Source organism: Theropithecus gelada, chromosome 7a, assembly GCF_003255815.1.
Source record: "Theropithecus gelada isolate Dixy chromosome 7a, Tgel_1.0, whole genome shotgun sequence".
Classification (NCBI taxonomy): domain Eukaryota; kingdom Metazoa; phylum Chordata; class Mammalia; order Primates; family Cercopithecidae; genus Theropithecus; species Theropithecus gelada.
In genome coordinates, this window is record NC_037674.1 from 41,799,392 (window position 1) to 41,821,668 (window position 22,277).

A 22,277-nucleotide genomic window follows, 5' to 3' on the forward strand; every position below is an offset into this window, starting at 1 on the left:
AAGATTAGAGATCATGTGGTGATGTATCCTTGGCCTATGGGGGCACGGAGGTTGGGAAAGACACATCAAATGTGAAAAGAGGTGAGCAGTAGAATGCCCAATTGGAGACCAGATAGTGGGCTGAGCTACAGTAGTCACAAGCAACAAAGGTTAAGGTGCTGGCAGAGCAGACTGACTCATTTAGGGATAAGAGATTTGAGCTAGGTCATTTAGGTAGTCATCGATGCTGTTCACCAAAGGGCTTCAGTGCTCTGCCTTCAGGCCATGAGGCAGCACACACTTCCTGCCCCACCCACCCCTATTGTGTGGTCAACAGGCAGAAGTGAAATGCGTCACTTCTGGACTGAGCTTTTAATTGCTGGGATGAGACTCTCTGGGGGACTTTTTTTCCTTTGCCAATGACCACAGTCCGGGTTCCAGGGAGGGCCTGCTCCATCAGCCTGAGTTCTGGAAAAGGTCACAGAGCATAGGCTCTTGGTGCCCAGGCAACATCTTGTTATTTTAAGTCACTGAGATTTTTTATTTTTTATTTTTTTGAAATGGACCTTTGCTCTTGTTACCCAGGCTGGAGTGCAATGTCACAATTTTGGCTCACTGCAACCACCACCTCCCAGGTTCAAGCGATTCTCCTGCCTCAGCCTCCCGAGTGGCTGGGATTACAGGTATGCGCCACCATGCCAGGCTAATTTTTGTATTTTTAGTAGAACGCAGTTTCTCCATGTTGGTCAGCCTGGTCTCATACTCCTGACCTCAGGTGATCCACCCTCCTAGGCCTCCCAAAGTGCTGGGATTACAGGCGTGAGCCACCGCACCTGGCCACGTCACTGAGATTTTTAAAGTTGTATATTACCACAGCATAAACTGGCTTATTCTTATAGGTATAGACACCTTTTTCAGGCAAGAGGCATCAGATGGCCTGTGAGGCAAACCAACCAACCAACCAACCAGCAAAAAGGCACTCTTGTCCATTTTAGCTCATTAGTTCCAAGAATTAAGGAATCATGATTTTTAAAACATAATTTATACATTATTGCCAAAATGCAAGCAAAGGAAGTGCTTAATGGACCTCAAATTATTTAAAATACTAATAAAGCCAACTTTCAATAGAACCTCAGACATACTCTCTTCCTTAAAAGATCATTTGTCCCAATTTGAAGAAAGTTTAAAGCTACCAAGTGCTAAAGAGCGATCTTATGGGCATATTAGTATCTAATCAACACCGTCCCATAACCTGGTGTAATCAGAAATAAAAGAAAAATGAACATGGGGGAGCTCTGGAGGGAACTGTGGGCAGCTGCCTGGAACATACTTATGTAGGGACAAATCTGGCAACTTGACTGTCCTCTGGGCTCTCTAGAACTGACCTCCTGAGTTAGGGACAGCCTCCTGCACTGATGGTTGCCTTACAGGCCAGCTCTGTGCTGTTTTCGTAATTCGTGCAATTCCACCTCAGATCTCATTCACATCAGCTCACACTGCAGGATAACTTGACGTGGAAGTACAATGGGTGGGAGATGGTGGCTCTCTTTAATGCATTCCCCTAGAGTGACAAGAGCCATCCAACAAAGCATCCTCAGTTCTGCCTGCTTCAGCATCACAGGAAGTCTGATGTTTCCAGCCAGCTGGTTGAGCTGCCTTAACTAGAGCTCACCAAGCAGACTATAAAGTCCCTAAACGCAGGACCTGTATTTTACTCATCTGTGAATAGCACGGTAATTACTTACGAGCCTGCTTTGAATTCAGTCAGATTCTGGCTTGAATATTGATCCCACCACTTAATAACTGGGTAACCTTGGCCACTTAACTTCCCTAACCCTGCTTCATAGCTTATAAGATAGGAATGATAATTCCCCATTCCTTTGACTTGTGGAAATTAAATGGGACACGTATACAAAGCTGCTAGTGCAGCTCAAAAGTCTTAGTTGAGTGCCTGGAAGCCAGTGGATTCTATCCAAACAAGGGTGTGTGATCTCAGAAGAGACCGTGTGTATCTCTTTATCAAGAGGTACAGGCTGGGCGTAGTGGCTCACGCCTGTAATCTCAGCACTTTGGGAGGCTGAGGTGGGAGGATCACTTCAGCCCAGGAGTTTGAGACCAGCCTGGGTAACATAGTGAGACACTCCCATCTCTACCAAAAAAAAAAAAAGAAGAAGAAGAAAAGAAAAGAAAAAAAAAGCTAGGCGTGGTGAAGATCGCTTGTGCCCAGGAGTTCGGGGACTGCAGTGAGCCGAGCCGTGATCATGCATTACACTCCAGCCTGAGTGACAGAGCAAGACCCCGTCCAAAAAAAAAAAAAAAAAAGCTATTAATACAAACATGTATACGTTTGTGATTGTGTCACAGTGGCAGTTTAAAGGAGAAATCCTTTGCCAGAGGTTGCAAAAGCTATAAAAGTTAGAGTGGAACAGTGCTTCAAGGGAAGAGATTGGTTTTCATTTTATCTGCATTGTTTGAATATATAAGTACATGATAACTTCAATAGGGATACCAAAACAAATAAATTTTTAAAAGAACATGAAAGGCCAGGCGCAGCAGCTCACACCTATAATCCCAACACTTTGGGAGGCCGAAGCAGGTGGATCGCTTGAGACCAGCCTGGCCAACAGAGCAAGACCCGCCCCCCTCACCCCCCTATCTCTACAAAAAAAGAAAAAAACTTTTTAAAAAGTACATGTAATTTAAAATGAATACAACTTTTTAGAAATGTTGGGCTGGCAGGGTTGCCGGCTTATTGGGTGAGTCTTTCACCTCGTTTGGAGATAGCGAGAGCAACGAAGAGAAAACATTAATTACCAGGTATTAGTATTAATACGGCGGCTCCATTCCCACATGGACCTGGGGGGACAAAAACTCCTAATCTTGGACAGCTGCGCCCAGCCCTTCTTCACCTGCCATCCAGGTATCATCCTAGTCTTCCCTCCGTCTCTGGGGTGGGTCATGTCCAACGCTCCGCCCTGGTCCAGGCCACTGAGGGAAGGGAACAAAACTGAGGCCCGGAGGGCCGGGCCCCAGCCTGGAGCGTGTGGCTCCGTGCCTCCCCCGGGTGCGGCAGTTACGGCGGTTCCGGAGCCGCGGCGCCCAGGGCCGAGGGGCGGGCCCGAAGCCGCGGCCTCGCCTCCGCCGCGCGGGCCGCTCCCGCCGCTCCGCGGCCTCCCGGAGACACGCCGCCATGCTGCAGAAGCGGGAGAAGGTGCTGCTGCTGAGGACCTTCCAGGGCCGCACGCTGCGGATCGTGCGCGAGCACTACCTGCGGCCCTGCGTGCCCTGCCACAGCCCGCTCTGCCCGCAGCCAGCCGCCTGCAGCCACGGTCAGGGCCGGGGCGGGGACGGGGTCGGCGGGAGCGGGCGGGACCGGGCGGCTGCGGTGACGGGGTGAGCGCGGCCCAGAGGCGGAGCGCCAGCGGCGGGGACACCCAGGCGTAGGCCCCGCGGCCTGCGCCCGCCCGCCGGCCTCACACCCAGCCCTCTGCCGGTCGAGACCCAGCGGCCCAAGTCCGCGGCTTCCGGGGTGCCCCGCCCGGGACTCCCCGACTGCTCCGCTCTGTCCACTGGGAGGGCCCGAGAGACCCGCACCCCATCCCGGAGACCGGGTGGCTTGGCTCCTCAGAGGGGCCCAAGGGCGCGGAAGCCGAGCGCGAGCGTTCCTCCCGCCGCAACCTCGCGCGGCGGAGAAATGGGGAGGTCCCGAGCCGGGAGCCCCCGGGAGCTGCAGGCCAGCTGCTGCCGCTGCGAAGCTGACATCATCTGCTTTGCAGCCACAGGTTTCCTGACCTACCCGCACTGGTGCCCCAGACTTTCCCGCCCGTGGAGAGCCTCTTCACCGTAGCTTTGCGAACTATTTGGGCCCGCACTGGAGAGGAAAGTCACGGGGAGGTTGGACTGGGGACTCCTGGGCCCCGTCCTTGGTTTCTAGGCTGCAAGGGTGGCCGATAGAACGATGCACGTTACTGGCTCTCTTCCCCCATGGGAGGATGAGCATGGGATGGGGGTCCTTGTCAGCGAATGTTTGGAATCCTCCAGACATTGTGATTAAGATGAACATTTCAGTTAGAGCTTGGCTAACCGGCTCTCAGATACGGGCCTGGTGGAAACCCCACCTCTGCCCGTTGCTTGCACGGATCATTTTCTCCATTCAATCTTTCTGGCTCTTGGAGGCTGCTGAGCACGTGCAGAAGCTTGACACAGAGCCAACTTGAAATTGCTGGGCATCATACACAAGTGGTATAAATGTGGGGGTGCTTCATTTGAATGTGTTTGTCAATGATGAGGTAACACTGAAATATTCAGGTTATGCTGAAAATGTGCTTGTTCGTTGTTAAATCAGTCATCCTCTCCGGCACCTCTGGCAACACCATAAACCACGTTGAGCTTGTATTTATCACAGCTTCCAAAAAAATGAGGGTGCTCAATATACCTGAGCTTTGGGTCTTTTAAAAACTCCCACCGTGGAGTTAAGACTGGAAGTTATTTTGTATGCCAGAGCACCGTGACATTTAAATAAACCAGGTTTGAAAACATTGTCTAATCTCTTACATTTTGAATTATGTTCCAGATGGGAAACTCTTGTCTAGTGATGTGACTCATTACGTGATCCCAGACTGGAAAGTTGTTCAAGATTATCTTGAGATCCTTGAGTTTCCTGAATTGAAGGGAATTATTTTCATGCAAACAGCTTGTCAAGCAGTACAGCATCAAAGAGGCCGGAGGTATACGTTTTGCATTCTTTATTTCTATATGGCATAGGTTCCCCCTCACCTTAGAAAAGCTCCCTTGTTGGAGGGGGAGGGGAGGAATTCATTATTTTGTCAGAAAGGACTTTTTAAACTAATTTTGTATTCTCTTTGATAGTGAGGAATGCAGTAACATTATTTTATATTTCTGCTGCAACACCTGGCCAAGAGATCTGACTGTAGATCAATAAACTGCAGTGTCCCCAGTATGAGGGTATTTAAGATTCTAGTGTGAATTGGCTTTTGGCTTGCATTTTTATAGTGGCAGGGTTACTGCTTATTTCTTGTTGATAATGTGTATTATTTAATCTTATTTATAGATACATTGTTTCAGAAGCATACATTCTTTTCTTAGGGAAAAGAGTATTTTTAAATTTTAGACTCCTTTATTAGAGATGCAAATTGTAATGATTTATTCAGTAAAACCAGAAATAGCTTGTTTTATTTTTAGATTACTAGTGTAACTACCAGCCATAGTCATTGTATTTGCTAAACAAAGCATTTCTAATTGAACCAGTCTACAATTCTTGCCTTGTACTTAAATGAAGAATAGTTGTCTACCTTTTAAACAAATACTTTAAAAAACTATTTCGCTTCCTTTAATGTTGAGAAAGGTTTATGACTTGAACTTAAGACTGTATGGAAATAGCATATTAGAATTATATGTCCAACCTCTTAACACTCTAAGTTATTTAATAAGCACAAACTATGCATTTATTCTTTTTTAAAATGTTGTGGTTTCTTCAGGCCTTGGTAATAAAAGATGAAGTGTTTTTATTTGTATATGAAAATGACAAATTGTCCTCTTATTATACGCTCAGTTCAAAAAACGTACATTAACCAGATTGTGTGCAGGTTTTTTTCAGATAGAATATTTTTAAATGAGCTTCAAGTTGATTTTGTTCAGACACCAAGATATAGATGTTTATACAGATCCAAATTTAAATGCTGCTCCAGGTGTCATATTTCAATTTCTGCTACTAAAATCAATTTGTTGTTATCATTCGGATTGCTAACACACTGCGAGCCTTTTCAACTTCTGTTTTCTAAAATATTTTTAATGTTAAGGATTGTTTTAGAAACCAATTTCTGGGACCTTCAAAGACAAAAAGTTGGAATTTAAACGTCTTTTCTCCTGAACATTTCAAGAGTAGTTAACTTGATGAAAAACTATTGGTTTTCTACTGCCTTACCATGTCTTTGGATATACTAAATGTGAAAACAAAAGATGAGGAGTTATGAAATAGGGCTATATGATAATACCCTGATTTTGTTCGTTGGGTAAGCACTTTTTAAGCTCTTAGTTCCAAGCCTTGGGGAATAAAAATGTTGTTTGTTTGTTTGTTTTTTTCTTGAGATGGAGTCTGGTTCTGTCGCCTGAGTTGGAGCGCAGTGGCACGATTTTGGCTCACTGCAACCTCCACCTCCTGGGTTCAGTGATTCTCCTGCCTCAGCCTCCTGAGTAACTGGGATTACAGGCACCCGCCACCACGCCCGACTAATTTTTGCATTTTTTGGAGAGATGGGGTTTCACCATGTTGGTCAGACTTGTCTCGAACTCCTGACCTCGTGATCTGTCCACCTCGGCCTCCCAAAGTGCTGGGATTACAGGCATGAGCCACTGCGCCCGGCCCAAAAGAAGCCTTAGTTCCTCTCATAACAAGCCTATTATCTTGCTGGGGTTAGATGGAAGAAGCAAGACAGTTATTTTGAAGCACCTTAGACACACGAAGGATAATTTAATGTGGACTATGCTAAGTGCAGAAGTAAACGTGGGGTAGAGGGATTAGGCCAGAAAATCCTCTGGGGGAAATGGATTTGAGACTGGTCTTTAAGGGCATATTACGAGTATGATTGAAGAAGAGGAAGAAATCAGCAGGTTTGGGCCTTGGCACTTTGTTTACCTGTTAAGCAACCAGCAGGTGCATTCAGGTTGACATAGCTAAATGACCCAAATTGTCCGAGTGCTAGAAAGTGTCTTTTATTGAAGGCTAACATTAAAATTAATAATAGGCATTGAATACATAAGATCTGGGAGACTTTATCATTATTAATAAAGTTTATTAATTCAGCCTTCCTAAGTGTTAAGTGTAAGTTATTTGACTTTTTTAAATTGACAGATTAAAATTATATATATTTGGCCATGCCCAGTGGCTCATACTTATATAATCCCAGCACTTTCGGAGGCCAAGACAGGAGGATAACCTGAGCCCAGTTCAAGACTAATCTGTGCAACATAGTGAGACCCCTGTCTCTATTAAAAAATTTACTTTAAAAAAATCATACATGTTTATGGTATACAACATGATGTTTTGAAATATGTATACATTGTGGAAAGGCTAAATCAAGCTACTTAGCATGTGCATTACTTTACATACTTACCATTTTTTTGGTGATAATTAACTTTTTATATTTAACTGAACTTGGCCTAGCAGAAGCTCTCTAGTGTTTTGTTCATTTAATGTTGCGGAACATTTTGTTTTGTTTTTCAGTTCTTCCTTGGAGATTTTTGAGATGCGAGTAAATAATTCATTTTATCCAATATGGTTTTAGGAACATTCGTGGTTAGGAAAGTTTTGTCATTTAATAATCCCTGGTCCGTCTGGTGTCTGGTTTACGATGCTTTGCTTGTTCTTTTTGACTCCCTCCTGAATTCCTTCTGTATAGCTTCAGAGAGTCTCCATATTTCATGCCTCAGTTTCTTGATGGTATATAAGATTGGCATCAGGCCAGGCTCAATGGCTCACACCCCTAATCCCAGCACTTTGGGAGGCCGAGGCAGGTAGATCACTTGAGGTCAAGAGTTTGATACCAGCCTGGCCAACATGGCGAAATCCTGTCACTACTAAAGATACAAAAATTAGCCAGACGACGTGGCACAGGCCGGTAATCCCAGCTACTCAGGAGACGGAAACAGGAAAATCACTTGAACCGGGGAGGCGGAGGTTGTGGTGAGCTGAGATCGTGCTACTGCACTCCAGTCTGGGCAACAAAAGCGAGACTCTGCCTCAAAAAAAAAAAAAAGATTGAAATTGTAGAATATTATGGTTGGAGAAATCTGAAAGGTCACATGATCTAACTCCCCATCCACTACCTCAGTGTTCTCAACATGAGTGATATATCAACCTTGTTTCTAAAAGAAAAAAATCCTCCTGGATACCAGTGTTAATTTATTTTTTTCTATTGTTATTTAAATATGTTTAAACATAAATCTCGGTATAAGTCCTCATGTTTAAGTACTTTAATACAATCCTAGTTTAAGTTAAATAAACTTACAAAATCAGAAAACTGCAAATGAACATTATTCAATGTGACAGATAACATTGTTTTGCTGAAACGAAATCACCGGAGTTGGGTTTAACAATGGAAAGACATAACCTTTAATCTGGTTATATTTGTAATGAGATTACCTATTTTGATTTCAATAATATCAATGCAGAGAATGCTTGTTCTCATAAGTATATTGCACAGAACAAGTATGACCAATATCAGGTCTTCTGTCATTCAGGATAATCACATGTTCTGCCATCTAATAATCTTCACATAAATGCTTATTTAGTGAGGAGTCCCCCTGACAACTCTGTAAGGCTGTTTTGTCCACCGTGTTCATGTGTTCACATGTGTGTTCATTTATTCAACAAATGTTCACCAAGAGACTATATGTGCCAGAAACTGCTAGCACTGAGGGTACAGTGGCGAACCAAAGCAGACGGAGTCCTGGCAGGGTGACAGGCAGTAATCGGGCAACCACACAAACAGATGCAGAACTGCAGCTGTGACAAAGGCACTGAAGCACAGGGACGGGGCACCAGGAGAGCCCAGACCAGCCAAAGGAGGCAAGGAAGGGCATTTCTGACGGGGCTGCCTAGGCGGAGGTCCAAGGGTTGGCGTAAACCAGACAGAGTGGAGGAAAGCTTTCAAGGTAGAGGAAAATGCCTGGGGCCCACGGGGAGGAGCCTGTGGCACATCCCAGGAGCTGAAAGAACGCCTGGGTGGGATGGAAGGCCTCATGGCCTCAGGGATATCAGGGAAAAGTTTTAAGCAAAATGAGATAACATGATCAGATTCCTGTCCTAAAAGGATTACTCAGTGGTAGTTCACACCTGTAATCCCAACCAACACTTTGGGAGGCGGAGGTGGGTGGGTCGCCTGAGGTCAGGAGTTGAAGACCAGCCAGGCCAACATGGTGAAGCCCCAGCTCTACAAAAATCCAAAAATTAGCTGGGCATGATGGTGGGTGCCTGTAATCCTAGCTACTCAGGAGGCTGAGGCGGGAGAATTGCTTGAACCTGGGAGGCAAAGGTTGCAGTGAGCCAAGATCACATCATTGCACTCCCGTCTGGGCAAAAGAGCAAAACTCCATCTCAAAAACAAAACAAAACAAAAAAGCAGGATTACTGGGCCAGGTAGAGAAGAGGCCTGGAAAAAAGAAGGGAGGAGGCTTTTGCTTTAGTCCAGATGAGGGAATGTTGGTAGCTTAGAGATAGAGAGAAATAGATGTTTCCAAGACCTGCTTAATAGGTAAAAAATCTATAAAACTTCCTAAGTGTGTAAGTAAGAGAATTGAAAACATGTCAACATTGAAACTGAAAACATCATACACAGCCGGGCACAGTGGCTCACGCCTGTAATCCTAGCATTTTGAGAGGCCAAGTTGGGCAGATTGCCTGACCTCAGGAGTTCCAGACTGGGCAACATAGTGAAACCCCATCTCTACTAAAATACAAAAAATTGGCTGTGTGTGGTGCACGCCTGTAGTCCTAGCTACTCGTGAGACTGAGACATGAGAATTGCTTGAACCTGGGAGGCGGAGGTTGCAGTGAGCCGGGATCACTCCACTGCACTCCAGCCTGGGTGACAGCGCAAGACTCCATCTCCAAAAATAAATAAATAAATGAATAAAAATGAAAACATCATACACAAATGTTCATGGCAGCTTTCTTCATCACAGCCAAAATATGGAAACATCCCAAATGTCCATTAATTGATTATGGTTAAGCAAAATGTGGACTATCCATATAGGGCAATATTATTCAGCTGTAAGATGGAATGACGTACTGATACATGCTACAACGTGGATAAACCACAAACACATGCTAAGTGGAAGAAGCCAGCGCACACATAAAAACATCATATGTTGTATAATTCCATTTATGTAAAATGTCCAGAATAGGTATATCAACAGAGACAGAAAGTAGATTAGTGGTTGCCAGGAGCTGGGGTCAAGGGCAACAGGAAATGACTGCTTAATGGATAGATACAGATTTCTTTTCCGAGTGATTAAAATGTTCAGCAATTAGATCAATGGTGATGGTTGCATAATTGTGACTATACTAAAAACCACTGAATTGTGTGTGTTTTAAGGGCAAATTTTATGGTATGTGAATTATATCTCTTTATAAAGCTGCTATGTTTTAAAATCTCTAGAACTAGTGATAGATTTAGGTATGTGAGATGGTGGGGAAGGTGGGGTCAAGGATATCACTGAGGTTTCTGGTTTACATGACTGGATGGAGAGAGGGAAAGCTAGAGGAAGCCTGGGGGCAGGGAAGTCAAGGTCCAGAGTTTCAAGTGTCTCTGGGGTGTCTGAGAGGGCCTCACTGACGCCAAATGGCAGTGCAGTTAGAAGGCAGTCGTTCAGATGGCCCCAAATGTACTCCATAAAAATGTTTTGTGGCCGGGCGCAGTGGCTCATGCCTGTAATCCCAGCACTTTGGGAGGCCGAGGCGGGTGGATCACGAGGTCAGGAGATCGAGACCATCCTGGCTAACAAGGTGAAACCCCGTCTCTACTAAAAATACAAAACATTAGCCGGGCGTGTTGGCAGGCGCCTGTAGTCCCAGCTACTCGGCAGGCTGAGGCAGGAGAATGGCATGAACCCGGGAGGCGGGAGCTTGCAGTGAGCCGAGACCGTGCCATTTCACTCCAGCCTGGGCAACAGACCGAGAAACTCCGTCTCAAAAAAAAAAAATGTTTTGTGAGTATTGTATAATATAAATGGCAATATAAACTTGTAGAAAACTCAATGGTCTCTGAAGGTAAGTCTGTGAGACCCTACCTGGGTTCTGCAAAATCCAGGTGACGAAATACATTTAGTATAGAATTCACTTTGTAGGTCTTTCCAGGGTGTGGGGCTCCCACTTCTAATCCTTCGAGAGAACAGTCAGCAGCGGAAAGTGATGTATCTGTAAGTAAGGTCACCACTGAATGAAAATAGTAAAAAAATCAACCTAAAGAAGGTAGGTTTAACTGCCCCTCTGAGAAATTGCTTAAAACATTAAGATGATGGAGTTTTAGAAAACATCCAAGCCAGTCCAGGGAACTAAGGTTTTTCTGTAAGACTTGAATATTTATGTATGTATGTATGAGAAGGAGTCTCACTCTGTCACCCAGGCTGGAGTAAGTATGTATGTATGAGAAGGAGTCTCGCTCTGTCACCCAACCTCTGCCTCCTGGGTTCAAGCGGTTCTCCTGCCTCAGCCTCTTGGGTAGCTGGGACTACAGGCGCCCACCACCATGCCTGGTTAATTTTTGTATTTTTAGTAAAGACAGAGTTTTGCCATGTTGGCCAGGCTGGTCTCAAACTCCTGAACTGAAGTGATCCTCCCGCCTCGGTCTCCCAAAGTGCTGGGATTGCAGGTGTGAGCCACCACCCCTAGCCTGTACTTGACTATCTGAAACCATTGTTCTCCTGTCATTCTGGTCGAATTTGCTTAAGGCACATGGTGCTGTTTGCTGACTCCATGCAGGATATTCATCTATCTAGTCCCATCATATGCACTACAAAACCCTGACTAGCAAAAAATATGACTATATCATATGTATGCACCATTAAATTATAACTGTAAGTCCACATGTCTACAAGCAAACCCGACTGTCACACTGAGAGTGATTCACTATTTGTTTCCTGCTTTCTGCATTAATATTCTTTTGCCATTTGTTCATTTGTTTTATCTGGCTGATAGGTAGCTGACAAATGGAAACTTGCACTAAAAGTCTAAGAAAATATATGTGGTAGTGAAACTTAAAATTGAGAGCATTTTTTGTTAAGTGATATATTTTTCTAAATATTAGGAAAGATTGTCATTAATCTGGTGGTAACCCCTGGATCTGGCTTGTGGCACATCAGTATTTGCAGAGGACAGAATTCAGGAATCCCTGGGACTACACGGTAGCTCATGGCCAGCACATTGGGAGGCCGAGGCAAGAAGATTGCTTGAGCTCAGGAATTTGAGATCAGCCTGGCTAACATGGTGAGACCCTGTCTCAATACAAAAAAAAATATTAGCTGAGCATGGTGGCGTGCGTCTGTAGTCCTAGCTACTTGTGAGGCTGAGGTGGGAGAACACTTGAGCCTGAGAGTTTGAGGCTGCAGGGAGCCGTGATCACGCCGCTGCGCTCCAACCTGAGCAACAGAGCAAGTTCCTGTCTCAAAAAAACAAAAACCCTGGTCTGAAGTGAAGGTGTGAAAACAAATGCAGTGATGTCTATGAAGCTTAGCGAAAGGCAGCTGGGCTCTGAAAATGTCAGTTTGTTCAGGGGCATTATTATCCTGCACTTGGATCACTGTTATCATGTAGGGCTGTGCATTCATTTGTTCATTTGGAAAGCATTGATTCAGCACCTGCTGTGGGTGAAGCACTGAAGTAAAGCCTTACTGTCTGCTGTCTCGCACGTTCCGCCCTGCTCTCATCTCTTGAGCTCTTTGTCTCCACTCACTCTTATTCATCCTTCAGATCTCATGGGTCACTGACTCCAGGAAGCTTTCCCATCCCTGCCATCTTCTCCTTTCAAGCACTTATCCCACTGAAATGGGTAGTTCTGTGTTATGTTTGGTTTGTTTTTGCCAAGTAGCATAGCTTTATTTTAAATTGTGGTAAAATGTACATACATACAATTGTCATTTTAACTATTTTTAAGTGCACAATTCAGGGGCATTAAATACATATGCCTTGTTGTCAGCCATCACCAACATCTGTCTCCAGAACTTTTCATCTGTCCTAACTGAAACTCTATACCCCTTAAACACTATCTCCCCTCCCTGGCCCCCATTCTGCTATTCTACTTTCCATCTCGATGAATTTGACTACTCTCGGTACCTCGTGTAACTGGAATGACACAGTGTTTGTCCTTTTGTGAGTGGCTTATTTCACTCTGCATAATGTGTCAAGGTTCATCCATGTTATGGCATGCATTGGAACTTTCTTCCTTTTTAAATGTGAATAATATATTCCACATTTTGTTTATCCATTCATCCATTGATAGACTGCTTCCACCTTTTGCCTATACACTGTGAGTAATGTTGCTATGAACCTATACAAATGTCTGTTTGAGTCCTTGCTTTCAATTTGGGTATATACCCAGAAGTGGGATTACTGGGTCATATAGTATGTCTATTTTTCCTTTCTTTGCTGCAGACATGGGGCACTGCCCTATCTATGCCATAGGACACTATTCAGATGCAGTGGGATGTCTAGTTGGTATTCCCAAGGGCATTCAGTGCAGCAGCCCTCACCTCCCCCAGCAGACCTGGCACATAGAAGGAAAGATTTGCTAAATGAAGGATGCTTAGCAAGGGAGATCATTTGTAAACAAATAACTACAGTAAGTTCAAGTGTTTTGTAATGGTGCACAAAATATGATGGTAGGTAAAGGGAACAAAAACTTCTAGGGGACAAAGTCAGGAAGAACAGACAATATTTTTTCAGTGTTTTCTCTGAAATAACAAATTGCAGATGTTTATGAAATCTCTCCAAAAATTGCTCCTATTACTTAATAAATAAGTGCTCAGTCTTAAAATTCTTAAGAACTATCAAAATGTGTAAGGCAGAAAGTGAAAGCCTGCCCACACTGTTAACAGTGTGATATAGACTCTTCCAAGAGGCTGTTAAAATAAGTTTTAAATGTGTCTTCATCCAGCCATAGTGGCTCACACCTGTAATCCCAACACTTTGGGAGGCCAAGGCAGGAGGATCGCTTGAGCCTAGGAGTTCGAGATCAGCCTGGGCCACATGGCAAGACCCTGTCTCTACAAAAAAAATTACAAAAATTAGCCAAGCATAGTGGGGTGTGCCTGTAGTCTCAGCTACTCGGGAGGCTGAGGTGGGAGGATCATCTGAGCCCAGGAGTTTGAGGCTACAGCGAGCCATGATCGTGCCACTGCATGCCAGGCTGGGTGACAGAGTGAAACCCTGTCTCAAAAAAATAGGGTCTTTGTGAAAGTGGGAAAATTACCCATATAATATGTTCTATGTATCTTGAGGGATGAGGGAACAGCTTTTGTTTGTACAAGTGGAATTCTGTTAAGAAAAGCCGCCATTCACAGAAATGAAACTGAATCCCTTTGTTTATTAAGATATTTTATGGTCAGGCGTGGTGGCTCATGCCTATGATCCCAGCACCTTGGGAAGCCGAGGTGGGTGGATCACCTGAGGTCAGGAGTTTGAGACCAGCCTGGCAAACATGGTGAAACCCTGTCTCTACTAAAAATACCAAAATTAGCCAGGCATGGTGGTGGGTGTCTGAATTCCAGCTACTTGGGAGGCTGGGGCAGGAGAATCACTTGAACCTGGGAGGTGGAGGTAGCAGTGAGCCGAGATCGTGCCACTGTGCTCTAGCCTAGGTAACAGAGTGAGACTCTGTCTCAAAGAAAAAAAAAAGATATTTTATAAGTTGCTATTTATGATTCTTTTCACAGTGACTCAAAATTAGAATTACTAAGAAAATAAAATCTATTTCTTGTTTTCTAATAAAGTGTAAGACCACACAGGTTGGTGGTCAGTGTTTATGTATTTAACAAGATTCGTTGGGGAGTTCTGCCTTTGCTTCAACAAAAAGACTCAAATTTAAAAACCTATGGAGGCAGGCTGGAGGTGCGGAAGGAAGGGCACAAATGTTATTATATTAAAACACGTGTTAAATCTGATTTAATATGAATCTGTTTTTATTTTATTTTTATTTTGTTAGAGACAGGGTCTCATTCTGTTCCCCAGGCTGGAGTTCAGTGGCATAATCATAGCTCACTGCAGCCTCAGACTCCTGGGCTTAAAGGACCCTCCTGCCTCAGCCTCCCGAGTAGCTGGAACTACAGGCGTGTACCACCATGCCCAGCTAATTTTTGTATTTTTAATTTGTGTAGAGATGGGGTCTTGCTATGTGGCCCAGGCTGGTCACCAGCTCCTGGGCTCAAGCGATCCTCCTTCCTCAGCCTCCTAAAGTGCTGCAATTATAGGCATGAGCCACCACACCCAGCAAATTCATCTTTAAATAAGCAGTTGACTCCCTTTAACATAACTGAGTGTTTTCTGTGATTTTATATTATCTAGACTATTGAAAAGCACCTTCTTAGAAACTGACCCATAGGAGACTTGATGTTTGATTTGTGGCTTCAGCCAGCATTGTGGGAAGGATGTTTTTTTGTTGTTTTTCAAGACAAGGTCTCGCTCTGTAACCCAGGCTGGAATGTAGTGGCGCAATCACAGCTCCCTGCAGCCTTGACTTCCCAAGCTCAAGCAATCTCCCCACCTCAGCCTCCCAAGTCGCTGGGACTACAGGTGCGCGCTACCATGCCTGGCTAATTTTTGTATTTTTTGGTAGAGAAAGGGTCTCCCTATGTTGCCCATGCTAGTGTTGAACTCCTGGCCTCAAACCATCCTCGTTCCTCGGCTATGGAAAGGATCTGTTGATGGGCAAAACCGTAAAACTTTCCGTCAGTTGTCTGACAGATGAGGCTAGCTCTCATTTATGTAAATCAGGGTGGCTGCATAAATAAAATTCACAGATAAATCCCCAAACTTATTTAACTTACATGTTCTTTTCTAGGACTGCCAGCAAAAAGTCAAATGTATTCATGCTTAATGACATTTATAAAACAAAGTGAGGTCCAAAAATAAAGTGCTAATCCGTGCACTCAGGCTTCAAAGAGGGGGCTAGGCAGGGCAAGGTGGTGTAATTATATAATAAAATGGCTGGAAGTCTCTGAAGGGGAAAGGAGAGAAAAGGAGTTTAATTGATCTGCAAACTAATTAACTAAGCCTGCCTAAGCACATTCTAGCAGGCAAAGTCAAGAAACAGTAGCAGCTCAATAGGACTGAGCACACTGAGACCAATATAAATACATGTTCTTCAGGCATAAAATAATCAATCTTTTGCTCTAAAATACCCCATCCTTTTTTGATCCTTAGCAAGAGATGGCAGTGAATGAGTACCTGCTTTGTTAGATTTATTTTTCTCCTCCGTGTCACAGACAGTATAACAAACTGCGAAACCTGCTGAAGGATGCGCGTCATGATTGCATTCTCTTTGCTAATGAATTCCAGCAATGCTGCTATCTGCCGCGGGAAAGAGGAGAGTCCATGGAGAAGTGGCAGACCAGGTATGGCCCTGACTTGCTGCCGTTTTCACACCGTCGTCTTCTTTCATATCCTCATCATTGACTGTTTGGGCGTTGATCTAAATAGTCTGCTAGAACAAACCAACAATTATTCTGGAACCGTGATTAACACCGAAATGCTTACCATGTCAATATTTTAGATATATCATTTGAATACATAACTGATACATTTTTTTGAAAATTGCAGTTAGGAAGATATAAGTACCCAGAGTATGTTTGCCCCAGACCCTAGCAGCTATCAGGATCATTCCAGTGACCTAGAAGTCATAACTTTAATACATGTATGTAGAAGGAAGGCAGAAGAGCTCCTTTTTTGTTTTTTAATTTTAATTTTTATTTTTGAGACAGTGTTTTTTGCTCTGTCACCCAGGCTGGAGTGCAGTGGTATGATCACAACTCACTGCAGCCTCGACCTCCGAGCTCGAGTTTTCCTTCCACCTCAGCCTCCCAAGTAGCTGGGACCACAGGCCTGTGCCACCACACTCTTTTAATTTTTGTATTTTTTGTAGAAACGGGGCCCCATTATGTTGCCCAGGCTGGTCTTCAATTCCTGGGTTCAAGCGATCCACTTGTCTCAGCCTCCCAAAGTGCTGGGATTATAGGTGTCAGCCACTGTGCCCGGCCAGGCTTCTACTTACAGTCTTATTAAACTGAAACTGGTCACTTAATTCTGAAAAAACTGCTTCAGGAAATACAGTGTCCTGATTTAAGTCTGCCGAAAGCAGAGCCTAAAGCAAGTCCTTGGGAGTGTGGAGTGTTTATGTAGAAAGCAGTTCCCAGAAGCAGGAGTGAGGAAGTGGGGAGAGTGAGATGGAGATGGAGGGCAGGTGGTGAAGGATGTGCTGCTGCTGCGGGAAACGAAGGCTCCATCAGTGCTGCTGAGGAGCCACACGGAATGTGCCTCAGAAGTTACCTTGAAAGCTGGGCATGGTGGCTCACGCTTATAATCCCAGCACTTTGGGAGGCTGAGGCTAGAGGATCAGGAGTTCGAGACCAGCCTGGATAACATAGTGAGACCCCATCTGTACAAAAAGTTAAAAATTAGCCGGGGATGGTGACATGCACCTGTAGTCCCAGCGACTCAGGAGGCTGAAGCAGGAGCATCACTTGAGCCTGGGAAGTCGAGGTTATAGTGAGCCATTATTCACCACTGCATTCCAGCCTAGGCGACAGAGTAAGACCCTGTCTCAATCCATCAATCAATCCAGTCCTATACACAGTTCTCCAGACCTGTTTCCCAGTTCCAGTTCTTTTTTGGAAGATTTCCAGGCGTTTCACATGGTTCCATATCAGACCCTATTGGATTATGATCTTCAGCTACTTGCAGCTTGGTTTTTCTCTTAGCCAAATACTTGCTTCTTCATCTTTTAAGCCTCACATAACATAGCTTGTCATCTTGTGTGGTGCCCCAGTTAAACGGTGTAAAAGATGGCAGAGACTCGTGGTTTCTAGGCCATATCAAGAAATGAAGTCGTTGCAGTGGTGGTTGGATGTCTTAGGGAAGAGAAGTCAGGTTCTTTCTGGTTGATATTTGTATCCCGCAGAACACCCAGCCCAGGGCTTCTTTATAATGGATACTCCAGAAGTATTTGTTGAATGAATGAATGAATGGTTATCTATATACACCAATGGATAGCAAATTAAAAGCCAGATGTGAAATTCTGAACAAGAGCTTGTGTTTGTCTGCCTGGGGAGAGCTCTCATACCCTTTGCTTTTCCAGGAGCATATACAACGCAGCTGTTTGGTACTATCATCACTGCCAGGACAGGATGCCAATTGTTATGGTGACAGAAGATGAAGAGGCAGTTCAGCAGTACGGAAGTGAAACAGAAGGAGTATTCGTGATTTCTTTCAAGGTATTTGCAGATGTTGTATATGTATGAGTGCTCATTTTCTAAGTAGTACCCATAAGGCTCTAGATCCCTTTGGTAACACAGAAAAGAAAAAATAAAAGAGGAATAGACGTTAAGAAGTTCCATTTTGGCCAGTCGTGGTGGCTCATGCTTATAATCCCAGCACTCTGGAGGCCTAGACGGGAAGATCACTTGAGCTTAGGAGTTCAAGACCAGCTGGGCAATCTAGTGAGACCTTGTCTCCACAGGAAAAAAATATATATATATATATGTGTGTGTGTGTGTGTGTGTGTGTGTGTGTATCCAAGCATGGTGGCACACACCTGTAGTCCCAGCTACTCAAGAGGCTGAGATAGGAGACTCTCTTGAGCCTGGGAGATGGAAGCTGTAGTGAGCCGTGAACACACCACTGTACTAATGCCTGGGTGACACAGCAAGACCCTATCTCAGCAAATGAAGTTCTAGGCCGGGTGCGGTGGCTCACGTCTGTAATCCCAGCACTTTGGGAGGCTGAGGCGGGGGGATCACAAGGTCAGGAGATCGAGACCATCCTGGCTAACACGGTAAAACCCCGTCTCTACTAAAAATACAAAAAATTAGCCAGGTGTGGTGGCGGGCGCCTGTAGTCCCAGCTACTCGGGAGGCTGAGGCAGGAGAATGGCATGAACCGAGGAAGCGGAGCTTTCAGTGAGCCGAGATTGTGCTGCTTCACTCCAGCCTGGGTGACAGAGTGAGACGTTGTCTCAGAAAAAAAAAAAAAAAAAATGAAGTTCTGCTTCTTCATTATGCCCCAACTATTTAACGTTGACTTTCACAAATTCAGACCAACTTTGACTATAAGGCCCACAGCATCTAATACCAGCCCAGTAAACTCCTACTGACAGTAAACTAACATTTATAAAATGGTGATGATGATGATGATAATAGGTTGAATAAAATTGCCAATATTCTTATTGTTGACCTATAAAATGGCAGTTTGACATGGTTCTACCTACTGGTAATAACCAACACATCTATGCCAGCCACTTTTCTATGTCTATTATTTCATTTAATTCTTGCAACAACCCTGTGAGGTAGGTATTATTATTTAATCCTATTGGTAAGGAAACGGAAACACAGAAAGGCTGAGTAACTTGTTCCAAGTCACACAGTAGAAAATGGTAGGGTTATGATTAAAATCCAGGCAGTCAGACCCCAAAGCTCTTAGCCATCATGCTGTACTGCCTTCCAAGTTATTTTTCTGAAAATATACACGAAACAAACTGTCTTAAAGGCCAGTCTTTTTTTTCAACTGTTCCTCACTCTTCCCCACTTGTGAATGTTCATGGGGGTAATAGGGATAAATGAAAGGGTTGAGATGTGATATTATTTATGTGAATGCTGTCAGATCTGCTTGGTACAGATCTCAGACAGGAGTGGCATTATCAGTGACAGTTTCTTTGGACTGTCTCAGCAACGCAGTTCTGCCTATCTCTTAGGTACGTTTTTTGAGAGTAGGATGACTGTTAATCTCTCAACAGATCACTGGTCGCTTCTGTCTGCCCGGCTAGTCAATCAGGTTTCACTTCTTGATATCATTTTTTGGTGCAGAAACTAGAATAAGGCCCTGTATTATCCCTGTCAGTTTATAGAAAGTCTAGTTGGGTTTTGAATTGCAGATTCTCTAAGGGTTCCCAGGTGCATATATTGCTAAAGATTTGTCAATAGAATTTTCTTGGCCCTGCTATAAAAAAGTGCTGTGGCATGCCAGAGAATTCCAGGAGCGCTGGATATTAATGGCAGTGTCACTTGTTTTTTCTGTTGTAATACATCATGTCTTGTTCCTGCAGAGGACAGTTGACTAAAATTACATTTTTCTACTTTTTGTGAAAATTACTTTTCTTTGTAGTCCAGTGGTATCATACAGTTTTATTTTCTATAGCGTTTCTCAAGAAAACTGTGTGACCAAGGGCTTCACAGAGGTGAATGATAGTAGAAAAAAGAGATATTGTGAAGTTCAGATGAGTGGGAAGCCTAGAATTTTCTGTGGGGACTTGAAGTTAGATGGAGAAGAGCCAAGATGATAAATCCCTCTTGAAGAGGTGGTTCATAATGACAAAGTATGGTGTTGGTAAGTGATAAGCGACCATAGAATTCAGGCACTGACGTTAGCACAGACAGAATTTCTGGAAGGAGTAGGGAAAGAAAGGAAGCAGTTTGAACAGGACTCTGAAATTAGTGGGAGAAATGCTGGAGTTGACAGTAAGTATAACCTGTTTGCTTTTCGATTCGAGAACAGAGAATGTGCTAGACTCTACCCCTCAGACTTAAAAGTTGAGTTAAAATACATAAAAAAGACAAGAATGGCCCAGCACGGTGACCCATGCCTGTAATCCAGCACTTCGGAAGGCCAAAGCTGGAGGAACACTTGAGCCCAGGAGGTCAAGGCTACAGTGAGCCAGGATCATGCCACTTATACTCCAGCATGGGCAACAGAGCAAGACCCTGTCTCTTAAAAAAAAAAAAAAAGGACAAGAATGTACACATATTGCTGGGCACAGTGGCTCACGCCTGTAATCCCAGCACTTTGGGTGGCCAGGACAGGAGGATCACTTGAGCCCAGGAGTTTGAGACCAGCCTGGACTACATAGTGAGACCTCATCTCTACAAAAAATTTAAAAATTAGCCATGTATGGTGGCATGTGCCTCTAGTCCCAGCCACTTGGGGGGCTGAGGTGGGAGGATTGCTTAGGGCAAGGGGAGGTCAAGGCTGCAGTGAGCCAAGATCACGCCACTGCATCCAGCTTGGGCTACAGAATGAGGCCCTGTCTCAAAAAAAAGTACACATACATAGGCCATTGTCTGCAGCAATTAGATACACATAAAGACAGGCTGCCTGGACGTGTGCAGGTGTGTTTGTAGTGTGTGTGGAGAGAAAGAGACTTGAAAGCACAAAGTAGCCTAGGAGGTGCAAGTGTTCCACGGTGGGGTGGCCTTGTGGGGCTCGTTTGGCAGGCTCAGGGGTTAATGTGGTAGTAGAGAACCAACAGTGGAGTGAGGCTCAGGAAGTCCTGCTCACTGAGCACCCCCTCAAAATGGCAGGCCAGCAGAAGTTCCCAGTCAGGAGTTTCTGTAGTAGTACCATGATGAAGAATCAGTACCTTCTGACCGTGTTTCTCTGTGCCTTTGTTAAACACAGAATTACCTGGACAATTTCTGGCCTGATTTAAAAGCTGCCCACGAGCTTTGTGATTCTATCCTTCAGTCTCGACGGGAGAGAGAGAACGAGAGTCAGGAGAGCCACGGGAAGGAGTACCCAGAACATCTTCCTCTGGAAGTGTTAGAAGCTGGGATTAAATCTGGACGCTATATCCAGGTGAGGGTGGTAATTTAGAATGTATCAGGGCTGGGCACAGTGGCTCATGCCTGTAATCCCAGCACTTTGGCTAAGGCTGGTAGATTGCTTGAGCCCAGGAACTGGAGACAAGACTGGGCAACACAGTGAAACCCCGTCTCTAGAAAAAATTCAAAAATTAGCCAGGCGTGCTGGTGTGTACCTGTACTCCCAGATTACTCAGGAGGTTGAGGCAGGAGGATCACTTCAGCCTGGATGGTTGAGGCTGCAGTGAGCCATGATTGCACCACTGCCCTCCAGCCTGGGTGACAGCAAGAACCTGTCTCAAAACAACAACAAAAAAAATCTTTCAGGACCAACCAGTATGTTTTCTCCTCTTTTTACTGCATCCTGTCACAGGCCTCTGATTTCACAGGCTGCAAACAAGATGGACATGAGTAAGTCACGGCTGTCAGTGTTTCAGGTGGCTTGGGAGTCATTCTTTCCGTAGACACTGATTGCCTAGCTTGAAGCTACTCTGTGATGATAAGTCTTTAATTCTGTTACATATTGAACATCATACAAGCAGAAATGTGGAAGTCTCCTGGTAAATGCCTCCTGTCACTAGAAAAAAACATATCTCTTTGAATCAAGGTCTGGAGGTTTGGTGATACTGTAAAATTGGTGAAATTTAGCTTCTTTCCTCCTTTGCCATTTTTTTCTCTGCCCCTTTCAAGGGCTTCTTTGTGATCCTCCCAGGACCCTAGAACCCAGATGCTGTCAGGGTCTTTGGAAGAAATCAAATACAGTTTTTATTCAGATTTCAACAGTTTTATATACACTCATTTATGTGTGTATGTGTGTGTAGCTCTATGCAGTTTTATCACATGCATAGATTTGTGTATCTACCACCACAATCAAGATACAGAACTGTTCTATCATGGAGTTTGCATTTCTTTTTTTTTTTTTTTTTTTTTTTTTTTTTTTT

The 22,277-nt window shown here is 44.3% G+C and overlaps 1 protein-coding gene across 3 annotated transcripts in view; it reads left to right on the forward strand.

Annotated features, from left to right (window-relative positions):
- The first annotated feature begins 3,116 nt into the window (after nt 1-3,116).
- The window catches only part of DIS3L (DIS3 like exosome 3'-5' exoribonuclease), a 42,106-nt gene continuing 22,945 nt past the window's right edge, over nt 3,117-22,277 (forward strand). The window contains exons 1-5 of one of the 3 annotated variants that reach the window (XM_025390646.1): nt 3,117-3,308; nt 4,553-4,706; nt 15,976-16,104; nt 17,844-17,979; nt 21,155-21,331. In XM_025390646.1, coding sequence (XP_025246431.1) covers nt 3,170-3,308; nt 4,553-4,706; nt 15,976-16,104; nt 17,844-17,979; nt 21,155-21,331 — 735 coding nt within the window. In that variant the 5' untranslated portion in view covers nt 3,117-3,169. Of the gene's footprint in view, nt 3,309-3,347; nt 3,762-4,552; nt 4,707-15,975; nt 16,105-17,843; nt 17,980-21,154; nt 21,332-22,277 lie in introns of those variants that run through there. The other 2 variants (XM_025390647.1, XM_025390648.1) reach the window with 2 other exon arrangements.